The sequence below is a fragment of the Vanacampus margaritifer genome, chromosome 10, assembly GCF_051991255.1.
Source record: "Vanacampus margaritifer isolate UIUO_Vmar chromosome 10, RoL_Vmar_1.0, whole genome shotgun sequence".
NCBI lineage: Eukaryota > Metazoa > Chordata > Actinopteri > Syngnathiformes > Syngnathidae > Vanacampus > Vanacampus margaritifer.
Window position 1 is genome coordinate 1708531 of NC_135441.1, and position 16567 is coordinate 1725097.

Here is a 16567-nt window from a genome sequence, read left to right on the forward strand (position 1 = left end):
ACTGACAAACGTCCTTCTCATTCAACAAAGAACTTCATCGCTCAAAACGACAACACGTCTTCAATTGCGTCTTCAAATGCGTCTTCAATTGCGGTTACATCAGGACACTCTTTCTCATATTGACTGTCATGCCAATCTGGTATTTCTGGGATCCCCTCGCCACAACTTTGAACATAACCACAACACATCGTCTTCATATATGATATCCTTATTTTACTGAAAAAATCTTTTAATGAATCACATTGTTCTTGACATATGACTGACCTCCTCTCCTGCTAAAAGAATGTTTTCATTTGCTCTTATTTTAATGTTGCACCAGCCATTGCAACGATGAAGATCCCGCTGGAATCTTTTGGTAAAAATGTTTAAATGTTTAGTTTTTGGGCTTTTTCAAGCCCAACAAGAGGAATGTTAACATTATTAACATTTTAAATTATTCATTTCATATTTTAACTATATTGAATTTAGTTATAGATGTGTAGAGCAGGTGTAATAATGTTAAACTCAATATAACTCGACCTTAACTTATCTGGTACCTTGTTTTTGTCTAAAATTTCTTCTGTGTCCTGCGTGAGAACATATTCTGTTTTGAGAGAGAACACACACACACACACTGTTCCCACTACCATCAGGAGCTGTCAAGTTCACTCTGTTTACTGAGATTCTGTTTTGGGAAAAAGTACGAACTGGAACACTGAGAATATGTTATGTCTAAAAAGTGAAGAAAGTGCAAGCTGGCAAAATTGAGATTCTGTTATGTAACATATTGTGAGAACCAATCTGTTTTTCTTATTCGAAAGGGAGGAGAAGAGGCATTTTTGTTTCAAACTCGGATTGTAATAAAGAGCTGTCTCTCAAGGGTGGGGGCACGCACTCTTGGATTGACACACTCTTTACGTGATATTCAATTTGTGTGACCGGAGATCTCTGTAATAAATCATCCTTTGAAGGAGCCTTTTTCACAAAGAAGTCTCATCTCCAATTTTTTGGACACGCATGAGATATAAAATTATATCATTTTTAACAGTATACATACACATATATACATATACACATATATATACATACACATATATACATACACATATATATACATACACATACATGTGTATATATATATATATACATACATACACATACATGTATATATATATATATATACATACACATACATGTATATATATATACATTGAAGAAGGTATATTAAAAATCCATACTTTTGCGTGTCCAATAAATCAAATTATGGGATAAGAAATGAACAGAGTTCCTGCGCAGGATGATTTATTCCGGAGATCTCCATTACATCATTGAATCAAACTCCAACAGTTTCAGATCAATAATGCCACTCCTCTTTCGAAAAGCCCACACTTTATTACAATCAAATTGCAAGAACAGTGTCTCCAACTCCGCCCCTCATGAATAAGTAAATGTGTTATATAATGGAAAAATACAGGTTGAAAAACAGAATTCTCAGCACACATATACAGCTGTATTCGTCTCTAGTCAAAATATACTTTCAAGGCACTTCTCAGTACTTTCTCCCATAACAAAATCTCACAAACAAGTTGAACTCAACAGCTCCTAATGTAACATAGTTATATGAGTGTGCGCTCTCTCTCACGAACAGAAATGTGTTTTCGCACAGAGAAGGAACTTCTAGACCAAACAATGTGTTCCATCTTAAGGTCACATTATACTGAGTTCAAAACTACTTTACCTACTTCACATCTATAAAACATTTCAACATGGTTAATAAAAAGAATTAAAATGTTAATAATGTATAACAATGGTTAGTATATGAAATAAAGTATTAAAAATGTTAATAATGTATAACAGTCCGCCCTTTGGTCTTTCTTAAACAAAGCCCAATAACTAAACATTTAAACATTTTTACACAAAGATTCCAGCAGGATCTGCATCGGATGTTGCAGCAGGCAGGACTGAGAAAGCGACAGACTCCATCATCATATAAGAAGACTTATTTCGTACGTCCTGTTTTTCAATCGCGGCCGAAATAATCCTTTCACAAAGTGAACGTATGTATACAGGGTATACAACAACATCCGCATATTGTTAACAGAGCCAAAGCAACAAATATGTATACAAAATTGTGGAAATTAAGGTTTTGTAGCGGCCAAATACAGTCGTCCAATTATCCCATATTGAAGTATCTATACCAGAGTGTTCATTCATCTTTCTATTGAGTGTCCGGAGTCCTTCAATTGCAATAGTTAAACTTCCATCCGGTGCAGTATAATTAGGAATGAAGGTACAACATTGATCTGCAAACATTGAGCAAACTCCTCCCTTTTCTGCCAATAACATATCTAGTGCAATTCGGTTTTGAAAAGCCATCAAAGATGTGGCAGCCAATTGGCCATGTACAGCCTCGAAACCAGATTGAGTCCAATTTCCTAGTCTTTGTACATTGTAATGTACATAATTAATTCTGTCTACGTTTTTGTTAATGGTGCACCACCAACAAATTAGGGATTCAAATCCCGAAGTTATTTGATTAGTCAATTTGTACTCATTTGGCACACCTCTTGGTACTCCAATTGCATCAATGTAGGTGGGGACATTTTGCTGTTGCCAAGAAGATCGTTTGATTCTCTGAAAAGGAGGAGAAGATTGTGGTTCCCAAGTGTCAATCATTTGTAAAAGGTTATCAACCGAGGTGGGGAAAAGTTGTACTGGCAGAAGGAGGGTAATGAGAGCGCAATATCCTTTCACATTCCAAGGCAACTTGTCAAATATTTGATTATTTCCACACCACCACCAAATGTCAGCTCTTGATTGAGGCTTCAACTTTTGACCCACATTTATTATTGTAGTGCAGTGTGAAATGTGATTTAGTTCTCCCAATTGTTCTTCGGTACCTGTCATTTTAATACATGAAAAATTACCATTTGCAATTTCATTTGAAAATATTGGTTTGGTTGTCTGCCAATTCACGAGTGGAAACACCTTGTCCCATTGAGAGCATTTGGTATTTGGGACAGTTTTATTCATAATTTCCATTATACATTGTTTCTCGATTTTAGCAGGGATTACTCGCAATAAAGGTCGTGGTCCCACACATACCACACAATCCTTACCAGAGGCGTGTCCTGCCTCGTTCGCCAGCAGTAGCCAGTTGTTGCTGCCTTTGGACACTCCTGTTGTAACATGAAACCATTCAATTACACCATCAATCGGTACACTTACAGCTTTTACCCCATTCTCCCTTGAGTATTTAGTCATTTTTGGTTGGTCTAGCTTACTCATAGTCTTATTTACACAGATTAGAATGGGAAAACGTGGGTCAGCTCCACAGGACCACGCCCATAACAGTAATCCAAAACAGGAGGTGTTATATAGAGAACTAAACCGTAAAAAACAGACTGAAAGAGCGGAATACTATGAACAACAATGTACTGCTATAAGAACTCATAACTGTCAAATTGGGGACCTTCAGAGGAAGTTGGCTGCGCTGACGGTTGCTGTTAGAGGTACGGGGGAAACAGATGATACCCAAATTCCTGAAGAGGCTATTGCTAAAGCAACTCGCTCAGGAAAAAAAAAATAAAAGTAATCTACAAGCTCCAATGTTGAGAAAGGTAGATCCTGCTTCAGGGTCTTCGGCTACAGTGTACAAACCCTATCTTCCGTCCGATTTAAGTGTGCTCTTGCAAAAACTTCCTCCAATGCAGTCTGGAGGAGAAAATTGGCTTAGATCTGTGCAGAGAGAAGTCATAGGTCAAATTTTGACAGCGGGAGACATGCGTGCACTTTTAACAAATGCATGTCCCTTATCTCAGCTACACGCGCTGATGAATGCTTCAGAAATGTCACCTTTGATGGATGATGAAGCATTAATACGTGAAAATTATGAGACACTATTAAGGACATTAGGCGAATTATTCCCAATCCCGGATATTGTCATATCTGATTTGGTATTCGCGCCAAAAGCTGATGAGGAAGCTGCTACCTTCATTGACCGTGCCCTTGTTGAATATTCATTAAAAACTGGACACCTGCCAACTGACTCCCCATTATATTCACAAGTTTTCGGAGCAGCTGTGCTGAAAGGAATTCCTAAGTCTGTTGTGCAGGCTTTGGACTCAAATCCAGACTTGCCCGGTGCAGACCATGCCAGGTGGTTGGCTTTTTCTTGTGGATCCTCTCTCATATTCAATAGTACACTAAATTTTTCACCTAATTGTTTAACGGACGCCGTTACGCCTGCCGCCAACGCATTAGAAGCTTGCGAGACTGAGTGACGTTCGGCAGTCATATCACGATTTTCACCGGTCCAATCCACATCCAAATTACCACTGTTTACCGTCAATATTGGTGCTTGTACATCGTGTAGTATTTATATAGCAGCAGCATATGGCGAGTTTGTAAACAGGTTTACCGGTGCACCATATGGCGGTGGAGTTGGAGTTAGTAGCTTCGCATTCATTTCAGCCTCTTTGTTATTAGTCGTTTGCGACACGGCTATACGAGATGTTTTTACAGAACTTCCTAAAGCTAGCATTCTAGCATACTCATCATCTTGTCAACAAGTTTTCGATCATTTCTGGCCTTTCTCCCACTCGAAGAAATTACAGACGTGTCTCGTACCAGTTCATCTAGCTCATGACGTTTTTTCACACACGCAAGTTCAACGTTCTTCATCAAAGAGATTAGACATATTTCAGATTGTAACGGCAGAAAATAACCTTTTCCGCAGCATTCGTGCATCCAGTCGTGCAGTTCTTTCTTTATTTCACGTCTTTGTTTAGTAGGTAAAACCCCAATAGCGACTGCACATGCGTTGTGAAGGAATATTTTGATTACTATATTAAGTGTAATCTTTGCGTGTCCAAATAATTGTATTCAGGATCTGATGAAGAAAGTTCCTTGCAAGGATTTATTTAGAAGCTTCTAAAGACACAGTCAGGACACCCACTTCTGAATGCAATGTGGAGCCCCCAAGTGTGTCACAATCTACAGAACATCGACTCATTTATACTCAAAAGATAAAAGGTTCCTCTTCCCCTCCTAAGTTGATTAAAGGACAGACACATCAACTCCTAGTGAACAAATGTGTGATGTTATTAGTAAGCAGACGTTTACATACAGACATGTTGATTCCAGGTTAAACAAAGGTGTAATGTTATTAGTAAACAGACATTTACATACAGTTCCCCTTCTTGACTGGGATGCAATTAGGATCTGACCCCAGACTTTTAGTCTCTAATGACAAAAGGCTCTGATAACATCATGCACATTCCTATCTTCAATAGCTTTGAGGGTGAGAGGATAAAATAAAGTTCACAAAATCATTATTCCACTGTATTCTATTAAACACTCATGATTATATCACATCTATATGCCTATAAGTAAGTTCAAAAACAATAAAACATCAAATTGAAAATGTTAAATGTCTTCAGTCAGTTCACCATTGAACTTCTATAAATTCAAAAACCGGACATTTAATCCCACAATAGTCTAGAGAGAATGTCCAGCGCGGATCTTGATCGTCGCAAAATGAAGCAATGTTTATGTGTGGAGTTTAGAAATAAGAATAGCAGGTGAGAGAGAGAGAGAGAGAAAGATAGAGGGGCTTAGCAGTCAGAATTCAGTTTGATTCATTAAAAAAAATTCGGTGGAAGGGGCATAATAAATGTGAGGCATAACCCTATGTGATGTGGTTAAGTGTCACGACGCAATAGCAGATGTGTCCGTCCCTCAAAGCCATCTCCTGATGAAGGTCTTGTTGAATGAAAAGTGCGTTCGACAGTTGGTCAATTTTTTTTTTTTTTAAAAAGAGGCGTTTGTCAGCCTCTTTCCGAACCCTGGCTCACTGCCAGAGATCGCAGGAAAGGTCACGGGACTTCATTCCCAGTGGGACTCAATCCGTGCCCAGGGAAAAGGCACTCCAATGAATCTTCTTTCAGCGACCTCCTCCGTGTGCCCAGGGAAAAGGCACTCCAAACGGGTGTGGTGGGATCCGTTAGATGGCTCCAATTGGTGTGGGCGCAGATCAGCAGCTTAGTCAACCCCCTCGGTCGGGGTCAATTGATGTGATTGATGAGCCTGGGACCTCATGTGGCTCCCACTATTATGATCAGCAAACCAGATCGACCATTTTTTCACCATATCTGAAAGCAAAATCATTATCATTTAGTCACTTATAACATACAGTATTCATTCTTTACTTTGAAAAGAGCACCTGGTAATTTTTAGCAAATGTTAATTGTTTCTATATCTTATGAAGTGTTCCTAGGAAACCCTTATGATGGTAGATAATGATTAATCAAATATTTTACCATGATATTTACTGTTGTAGATTTAGCATAAATGTGCTCTTTGTCGTACATCAAATTTCTGTATTTTTAACGCTGGTTTCTTATTATAGCAGTGTAAATCATTTAAAAACAACATCATCTTAACTCAGAACTATTCATGTCCGGCCGGGCCATAAACAGTCTGAGAAGAGATTTATATATATACTTATACCTTTAATAAACACTGCAGTCCTGCAGTTCATTTTTAACAACTTGTCTCATGAAAAAATGTCACCCAGGTGTCTCAATGTTCCTTCCACACCTAAATGGCATATTCCATGGGCTCTAGAAATTATACTTTTCAATCGTTTCTGAAATGGAACATACTTACCGTATTTCTGCTATTCGGGTCGTCTTTTGTCATCTTTGTAGAACTTACTTTCCTCCAAGTCAAATCCTCTCCATTCTCCGCTCCATTCTTCGCCTGTAAATTCCTCACACCAAACTTCCTTCTCACATCAGACTTCCTTTTGATACACAGACAGACCAGTCATTCTCACATCAGACTTCCTTTTCAACAAACTCAGACAGACCAATCATTCCCCCATCTGATAAAGATCAATTTTGATCATTTCAGACCTGAATGTGAAAACTGCAGCCGCTTCCAAATTGCTGCTTCAAAGAGGAAAAAACAGACACCTTGTGTCCTGTAGATTAGAAAAACAACCAAATTGTGACAATTTGGCCAACACCAGAACTATAAAAAGATCTCCAGCTGAGCTAGCCATGAGCCATCAAAACAAAATCCTTTGAGGCAATAGTTTGTAATGTAAATTTGAATCCTGTTCAGGCAACTTAAAGTGAGAAAAACAACTCAAGCAGATGTAAATTAAGATACTGCATCGGAGGACTTTTAGGGTCAGGAAGAGAAGAGAAAAAGATTTAAAACAGTCCCATTAATCTATTGCAGGTCACAAATCTTCCAAATATCTGCCATCTCAACTAGTAAAAGAAACGAGTTATAATCAGAAAAACAAGACAAAACCCCCACTTTAAACCAACCAAAAAATATTCTTAAAATGCTAATTAACCTCACCTCTTTTACAGAGTAGTGGGGGCTTGTAAAACACAGCAGGGAACTTTGCCTTTGTGCATTCCCCGTGGAATCCAAAGATCAGTGCTGTTGAGCTTAATCAAAATTAAAAATTTAACCAGCAAATTCGCCATAAGTGTTCCATATCTGTCCACTCTGAGAAGCCAAAGTTATAAAAGAGAAATGGGAAAAAAATAGAAGGCCAAATTCAACAAGCATCAAACAACGGAAAATATAGTATTTAAAGATTAAAATAAATTTTATACTACCCTAATTCACATAAGCTGTTCTCAATTTCCGAAACTGCGTTGCTATAGATCACATCTTCCCTTCTGACATAGTACAGAGTGCAAATGTCTACAAACAGAATACAACATACGACCTCAGGCACCAAACTCAGATGATTCCAGAACTTTGAGTCCACAACTGGAGTTCATATTCCTTCCTGTCCTTGTCGATAGCAGTTTATGCAGGGCAAAGTTCAAAGCGGGCACTGGGCTTTGTGCACTGGAGTTCTCAGGAAAAGTTCATCATGGCAGAATCGATGATAATCCTGTCTGCTCAAAAAATTGCTGGACATTATGCTCAAACAATGCATAAGAGTCATTGAACAGTCACAGGACGAGCGGATTTACAGTGTACCATCCTTTTCGCAGTCCGTGTGGTCACTTCGCCGTCCACTCTGTGCACCAAGCATAGCAGGAGAATGCTGTCCATTCCATTTCCAGCACTTTTTGGTTGAGTCACCCAAGTGAAACACCTTTCAGTCAAAGATTGAACCTGCTCGAAACACTACACCTCGTAACAGACAGAGGAAGATGAGATCATAGCAAGAGAACACTGCTTGTTGTCATAGCAAGAGAACACTGCTTGTTGTCATTTAATTTCCAAGAAAAAATAAAATAAAAAATTCCCCCAAAATATTTTGTTTTTCAAACTATTTTTAATTTATTCATTTATTTATTTTGTGGTTTTATTTGAATTTGATCACTACACTATAGCAAGTAGTAGTACTATATTTACGCATATGTCTACCATAGACATCTTCATTACGTGTTACCTCAAATTTAAGAAAATGTGACAGCTGTCAGTCACCCTGGCCACTTGGAGGAAAGTCATTCAACTATAAAACACACAGATCTGATTTTAAAAATAATATGATAGTGGCCTGTAGTTATCATCTAGACCTCTATATCTTTCTGCTTAACAGGAACAATTTGATTTTAACAGACATTTTAACACGCACAGACCGACACTCCATTCATTTGTAAGTCCGTGCCGTCACGCAGCCAACTAATTCCGCCTTCGGAGGATCCAGCCTTGTGAATTTGGACACACCTACCGTGTCCTCCATTTCTACAACTGCACAATATATGTGCATTGCAACCTCGTCCTGTTTTGTCTACAAGGTGACGTATTTGGTGACGTAGACATTCTCAACGCCGATTGGCTGTCGCTGATGCGATGGCGCCAAAAGTGACGCATCGACGTGCAGTTTTTGCGTCGACATATTTTTTTCTTCTTTTTATTTCTACTACTACTACTGCTACTACATAGGCTTTCCACCTTGTAAGAATCAGCAGTCCCATTCAAAATTTCCGCGCAAATTTTTCTAGTTATTATTATTAATGATGATAATAATTAACAAATACATTTATTTTAAAAAGCACTTTACACATTTGAGGGGAATCTCAAAATGTTACAGATGTGAGATAAATGCAGCTACTAAATTACAGAAGCATTTAAAAATGTGACAATTTATTTCATAATAATTTAAGTGAATACATTGCAATGTGATCTATCTAGACACACATTTCCATTTTTAGATACTATATTATTTATTAAGTGCCATTTCTGCAGAAATTGTGTGGAAATGCTGAAAGCTGAATGCTAATTTATAGCTAAATGATTATGAAGGAAATTGAAAGATCAATTAGGTGAAAATTACCATTTGTTAAATGTAATTAAAAGACAAATGAAAATGCAGTCAAGACGCAGCGGAGCGGAGACGCAGCGGAGCGGAGACGCAGCGGAGCGGAGACGCAACACACACATGTCATGTAATCCCAAGCCAGTGTCCTCTTGTGCCGGTCCTAAGCCTGGATAAATACAGAGGGTTGCGTCAAGAAGGGCATCCGACGTAAAACTTTGGCCAAATCAAACATGCGAATCAAATATATGACTTCCATGGTTGAGGCCTGGATTAACAACGACCGCCATCAGTGCTGCTGACCTACAGGGTGCCGGTGGAAACCGGACTACTGTTGGTCGAAGAAAGAGAGGAGGAAGGTGTGTTCATAGGAAGAAAAAGAAGAGGAACACCAAGAGTCTCGGAGTGAGAGTAGTGACTTTGAATGTTGGAACTATGACAGGAAAAGGTAGAGAGCTTGTTGACATGATGCAGAGGAAGAAGGTGGACATACTGTGTGTTCAGGAGACCAGGTGGAAAGGGAGCAAAGCTCGAAGTTTAGGAGCAGGGTTCAAGTTATTCTATCATGGTGTAGATAGGAAGATAAATGGAGTAGGAGTTATCATGAAGGAGGAGTTTGTTAGGAACGTCCTGAAGGTAAGAAGAGTGTCAGATAGAGTGATGAGCCTTAAACTAGTGTGATGCCCACAAAGTGTGATCATAATTTTGTGCTTTTTTTTTTTTTTCCAAAACTATCTTTATTTCACCTGCATTATCTAGTATGTATTCCTTGGTTTAATGTGTGGGATGAACGCTACTTAATGTGGTCAGTAGGTGGCAGTGTAAGCCCACAGTTCAGTTTGAAGCGCCAGACACTGTTATGTAGAGCGCATGCGCCCGGCCATTTTCTCAGAGCCGAGGAGAACTGGCGAATGACAGCTGACAGTGTAGCGGTCTGCATTATTTTTACACATTAACCTGTTTTACAGGTGACTTAAGTTTTATAAATGTCCTCATATGCTTGTGTACTTTGATATTTCGGTTGTCAATTGGAGCTATGTGTAAAATGAGTGTACAGCCGCTGCGTATAGTTGTCTTCTGTTACCGAGCGTCGGGCAATGAAATGGCGTCGTCTTTAAAGTAAATTCAATTTAACGTGCCTGGGCATTACATCATTTTCAGTCGGTTGGGATTTTGATTTTGTGAATAACTGGCTTCATTTGAGTACAAATATGTTCTTTAACAGTTTTTACTTTCCTACTATTGTAGTGCAGGGAACAGAGGTGATGAGGAGGTGATGGGCGAGTTTGGTATCCAGGAGAGGAACGCAGAAGGACAGATGGTGGTTGACTTTGCAAAAAGAATGGAAATGGCTGTGGTGAATACTTTCTTCCAAAAGAGGCGGGAACATAGGGTGACCTACGAGAGTAGAGGTAGGAGTACACAGGTAGACAACATCTTGTGCAGACGGTGTAATCTGAAGGAGATCAGCGACCGCAAAGTAGTGGTAGGTGAGAGTGTAGCCAGACAGCATAGGATGGTTAGTGTCTAGGAGGACTCTGGTGATGAGAAAGACAAAGACGGCAAAGGCAGAGCATAGGACGGAATTGTGGAAGCTGAAAGGGTGTTGTATGACTTTCAGGAAGGATTTGAGACAGGCTTTGAATCGTCAGGAGGTGCTTCCAGATGACTGGACAACTACAGGAAACGTGATCAGAAAGACAGGTAGGAAAGTCCTTGGTGTGTCATCGGGAAGCAAAGAAGATAAGGAGACTCGGTGGTGGAATGAGGAGGTGCAGAAGTGGATCCAGAGAAACAGGTTAGCTAAGAAGAAGTGGGACACTTGGAGGACTGAAAAAAGTAGACAGAAGTACAAGGAAATGCAGCATAAGGTGAAAGTAGAAGTGGCAAAGGCCAAACAAGGGGCTTATGATGACTTGTATGCTAGGTTGGACAGTAGGGAGGGAGAGACTGATCTATACAGGTTGGCAAGGCAAAAACACAGAGATGGGAAGGACGTGCAACAAGGGAGGGTAATAAATATCTTGACAGATGCCAGTAGTGTGATGGGAAGATGGAAAAAGTACTTTGAAGAGTTGATGAATGAGGAAAATGAGAGAGAACGAAGAATAGAAGAGGTGACTGTTGTGGACTAGGAAGTAGCAAAGATTAGTAAGGATGAAGTGAGAAGGGCATTAAAAAGAATGAAGAGTGGAAAGGCACTTGGTCCTGATGATATACCTGTGGAGTTATGGAAGTGTCTAGGAGAGGTAGCAGTAGAATTTATGACTGGGTTGTTCAACAGGATCTTAGATAGTGAGAAGATGCCTGAGGAATGGAGGAAATGTGTGCTGGTGCCCATTTTTAAGAACAAGGAAGACGTGCAGAGTTGTGGCAACTACAGAGGAATAAAGCTGATGAGCCACACAATGAAGCTATTGGAAAGAGTAGTTGAAGCTAGACTGAGGGCAGAGCTGAACATTTGTGAGCAGCAGTATGCCAAAAAAAAAGAAGAGTAACACAGATGTAGTATTTGCTCTGAGGATGTTGATAGTGAAGTACAGAGAATATCAGAAGGAGCTGCATTGTCTCTTTGTAGATCTGGAGAAAGCTTATGACAGGGTGCCCAGAGGGGAACTGTGGTTTTGTATGAGGAAGTCTGGAGTGGTAGCGAAGTATGTTCAAGTGGTGCAAGACATGTATGAGGACTGTAAGACAGTGGTGAGGTGTGCTGTAGGTGTGACGGAGGAGTTCAAAGTGGAGGTGGGACTACATCAGGGATCAGCTCTGAGCCCCTTCTTGTTCGCTATGGTAATGGACAGGATGAGAGATTAGGTTGGACAGGAATCTCCATGGACCATGACGTTTGCAGATGACATTGTAATCTGTAGTGAGAGCAGGGAACAAGTGGAGGAGAAGCTAGAGGCGTGGAGGTTTGCCCTGGAAAGGAGGGGAATGAAGGTTAGCCATAGCAAGACGGAGTATCTGTGTGTGAATGGGAGGGACCCAAGTGGAAGAGTGAGGTTACAGGGAAAAGAGACCAAGAAGGTGGAGGAGTTTAAGTATTTAGGGTCAACAGTCCAGAGCAATGGAGAGTGTGGAAAAGAAGTGAAGAAGTGTGTGCAGCCAGGCTGGAACGGGTGGAGAAAAGTGTCAGGTGTGATGTGTGATAGAAGAGTTTCAGCTAAAATGAAAGGAAATGTTTATAAAACTGTGGTGAGACCAGCGATGTTGTTTGGTCTGGAGACAGTGCCACTGAGGAAAAGACAGGAGGCAGAGCTGGAGGTGACAGAGATGAAGACGCCGAGGTTCTCTTTGGGAGTGACCAGAATGGATAGAGCCAAGAATGAGTACATCAGAGGGACAGCACGTTAGAGGCTTTGGAGATAAAGTCAGAGAGGCCAGACTGAGATGGTTTGGACATGTCCAGAGGGGAAATAGTGAGTATATTGGCAGATAGATGCTGAGTTTTCAAATGCCAGGCAGGAGGTCTAGAGGAAGACCAAAGAGGTTTATGGATATGGTTAAAGAGGACATGAAGGTTGTTGGTTTGAGAGCAGAGGATGCAGAGGATAGGGTTACATGGAATGGAGGCAACTGATTCGCTGTGCATTCCTGAAGGGAAAAGCCGAAAGAATAAAGAAGAAGTATACAGTATTCGGGTTCACAAAGACAACCCCTTGAATCAGTGCTAAAGGCATTGTCTTTGTCGTCATTGTCGTAGTAGCAACACAGGAACACACAATGTTACACGTGCTTTAGAGCTAAATTGTTAATTTTCTTGCAGTCCGCTCAATAAAAACAAAGCATTTTGAAAATCTCGTTCTTGTGGACTTAATCTCGTGACACATCTCGTTTTGTGGGATTTTCTCGTCCTATGCCTATTTGTGACATTAAATTTCAGAAAATTAAGAAAATCAATCTTTTTGTCATGTTCCCTGGACATCTCTAGAATTTGACAGATTAATTAGAAATTGGTGCATACCAATGTCGCAAGGTTCTGGTTGGTACTCACAAATAAGGATGTCGTGGCCAAAAAGTCCAATGCAATGTCGCAATCTATTTGAAAAGAAGCCACAAAGTTGTTCACAAAATGGTTCTCTGCCAAAAAAAACTGTGTTCTTCTCCCTACCAGATCAACTCACACTGCCCAAGACACCGATGCTGGCCCATTTTAACCACCCAGGCTCCTCCCCTAAGCCAATGAATTCATAAAATAGTAATTTTATCCATCACCACTACATTCCAATAATCAACAGTAATATCAATAATTATAGAAAAATAAGATTGTTTAACCAAGCGTATCTCTCTACCCTCAGACTGCTCAGGAACAAAAATAAAATTATAGTGTTGTAAAACTCGGTATTTCGCCATTACGTCACAATGACGTCACGACGACATCACTATTGGCGTCCCAAAATCCGGAAGTTATAGACAATCCTCGGTTTGACAGTCCAGGGACGTAAACATATGGCGGAGCCGTCTTTCTTGGAGACAATCACCACTGGACTACACCACTCCAACATTGATGGCTCAATGACTCCAAGCTTTAGCGTAGACTCCACCTCTGTTCTGAGTTGTGATACCAGTTGCTGAGGGACACGGTAGGCGCGCTGGGGTATGGGATTCTGATCATTTAACCGGATCACAGGCTTCATCAGGGCGGTCCGACAAGGCTCTGCTGTGAGAAGGGATGGCGTCTCGTAGAAGATCTTTAGGAGGTCAGCAGCCTGGTCAACAAAAAGGTGGGCTACAAGAGGTTCTGCGGCTTCAGTCACTACTGGAACATTGGGATCCTTCTCCACATCCACAGGGGATGGAGTGACACCTCATAGGTGACAGGCCCCATCCACCTTGTAATGGTGTATGGACCTTGCCACTTGGCTAACAATTTGCTGCTGAAGGAAGGGAAAAGCAGAAGAAGTTTTTGTCTTGGTTGGAAGTCTCTTTGTCGGGCCTACTGGTCATACAATGTCTTCTGCTTCTTTTGGGCCTTCTACAGGTTCACCTCCGCTTCATCCCGGTAATTGGATAACCGTTCCCTCATTTGGAGTAAACTGGACAATCCCCGTCTCACTGGGTTTAGTCTCCGGTGCAGACCATGCCTTACACAAGAGGTCCAGAGGCCCTTGCACTTCCCATCCATACAACAACTCAAAGGGCGAGAATCCAGTGGATGCCTGGGGCACCTCCCGGTAGGCAAAGAGGACAAACGGCACCCATCTGTCCCAGTCTCTTCCAGTGCTGCTCACAAACTTCATCAGCATCCTCTTCAGTGTCTGATTAAACCGTTCAACGAGGCCATCAATTTGAGGATGATAGGGGGTGGTTCACAATGCGGCGATCCCCAACTGTTGGTAAAACAACTGCAGCAAGCGAGAGGTGAAATTGGTGCCCTGGGCAGTCAGGATCTTGTCTGGAATCCCGACCCTGGAGAAAACTGAATTAGGGTACGGAGGAAAGCCGGAGCAGTGATCGTGCGTAACGGTAAAACCTCAGGGTATCTGGTGGCATAGTCACAGAGTCCAAGAATGTACTGGTGGCAGCGGGCACTCCTTATTAGTGGTCCCACAATATCCAATACAATCCGGTAGAATGGGGTGGTAATGACTGGGAGTGAGTGGAGGAGGTACCTGTCCGATTTGTGAACTAGAGATGTCATTTGGCATGTAAAGGTGGCGCAGTATGTGTGGATGTCTTTATACATACCTGGCCAGAAAAAGCGAGTACTAGTACGCAAATAAGTCTTATAACGATCGACATGCCCTGCCCAAGGGAGCGTGTACGCAAGTAAGTCTTATAACGACGGACATACCCTGCCCAAGGGAGCATGTGCCCATAAACCATAAAGTCTTTCATCACACGAGCTCACCCATAGGTGGCTGTACCACCCTTGTAGCCTCATGGTAGGACTCCCAACTCCTCCTCCTCCTCGATCTTCCGCTGTTGGGAACGTCGTTTCTTTCAGCCAGCCATCCCACTGCTGCCACCATATGTTGCAAGGTTCTGGTTGGTACTCACAGATAAGGATGGCGTGGCCGAAAAGTCCAATGCAATATCCCAATTTATTTGAAAAGTCACAAAATTCACAAAGTTGTTCACAAAATGGTTCGCCGCCAAAAAACTGTTGCTCTCCCTACCTACCAGATCCCAACTCACGCCTAAGACACCGATGCTGGCCCCTTTTAACCGTCCAGGCTCCTCCCCTAAGCCAATTAATTAATATAATAGCCGTTTCATCCATCAACACTACATTCCAACAATCAACAGTAATATAAATAATTATAGAAAAATAAGATTGTTTAACTTTGTGTATCCCTGCACCCTCAGTCTGCTCAGGAACAAAAATAATATTATAGTGTTGTAAAACCCGGTACTTTGCCGTGACGTCACTACCGGCGTCCCGCGCATGACGCAACATAAGCCAGAAGTTACCGACAATCCTCGGTTTGACAGCAAATACGAAGGAAAAGTTTGTGCAACACGAGGACAATAGCGTAGACGGTGGTTTAACGGCTGGACTAGCGTGGCCCCAATATAGATGACCAGCTAAACGTGTGGAGAAACGTAACGTGCAAATGTGTGTGTGGAGTTAATGTAGTTGACAGCAGAGGCTTTCCTACAGCACCTGATGAAGCTACTCCGTCACAAACAAATGGTAATTTTCGCTGTCTTGCTCAAGGACACCACAGCTGTGTGTCCGGCAACCGGCATTTGTAACAATTAAATACGCTTTGGTTGGAATTCAATCCCAAAGATTAGATTGCTCTCACTAGATACTTGTTGGTCATGATGATTCTGGCGTTACCGCTATACAAAGCTGGCCCAAAAAAACACAACTGAATTTTTTAACACTTGATGTTTATTCAAAATGTTGAGAGTGCAAATTACACATTTACACTGAATTAGCATTTCCTTGATTTTCATTAAAATACATGTCAGACAATTTAGTTTCAGTTAGTATCAGATTATCATTTAGACTGTAATAGTGTCAATGTTAGATGACAGTCCACAAATTCATTAGAATTCTGCCGTTACAGTACATCAGCATCACAATCACCACACCTAAATTAAATGTCAGTGTCTTACTGTCATCCAAGAATAAAAATCATACAAAGGACATCCTACACAACGTTTTGTTCTTACATGTATATGAAACTCAAATCTCAAGGTGCAGCAATGGAGTCATTGTCCAACTCTTTACCTTGTGGCTGCAATTAAAGACAAAACAGTGATTAAAAATCATCAAATTCAAACTACAGTAAAATGGGTATAATGTTTTACTCAGTATTGTGCATACAGCTATCA

The 16567-nt window shown here is 41.0% G+C and overlaps 1 protein-coding gene across 2 annotated transcripts in view; it reads right to left on the reverse strand.

Annotated features, from left to right (window-relative positions):
• Positions 1–4871: 4871 nt before the first annotated feature.
• The window catches only part of trappc11 (trafficking protein particle complex subunit 11), a 171654-nt gene continuing 159958 nt past the window's right edge, over positions 4872–16567 (reverse strand). For both annotated transcript variants that reach the window (XM_077578862.1, XM_077578861.1), the window contains one exon: positions 4872–16470. In XM_077578862.1, the coding sequence (XP_077434988.1) occupies positions 16426–16470 (45 nt within the window). In that variant the 3' untranslated portion in view covers positions 4872–16425. The remainder of the gene's footprint in view (positions 16471–16567) is intronic.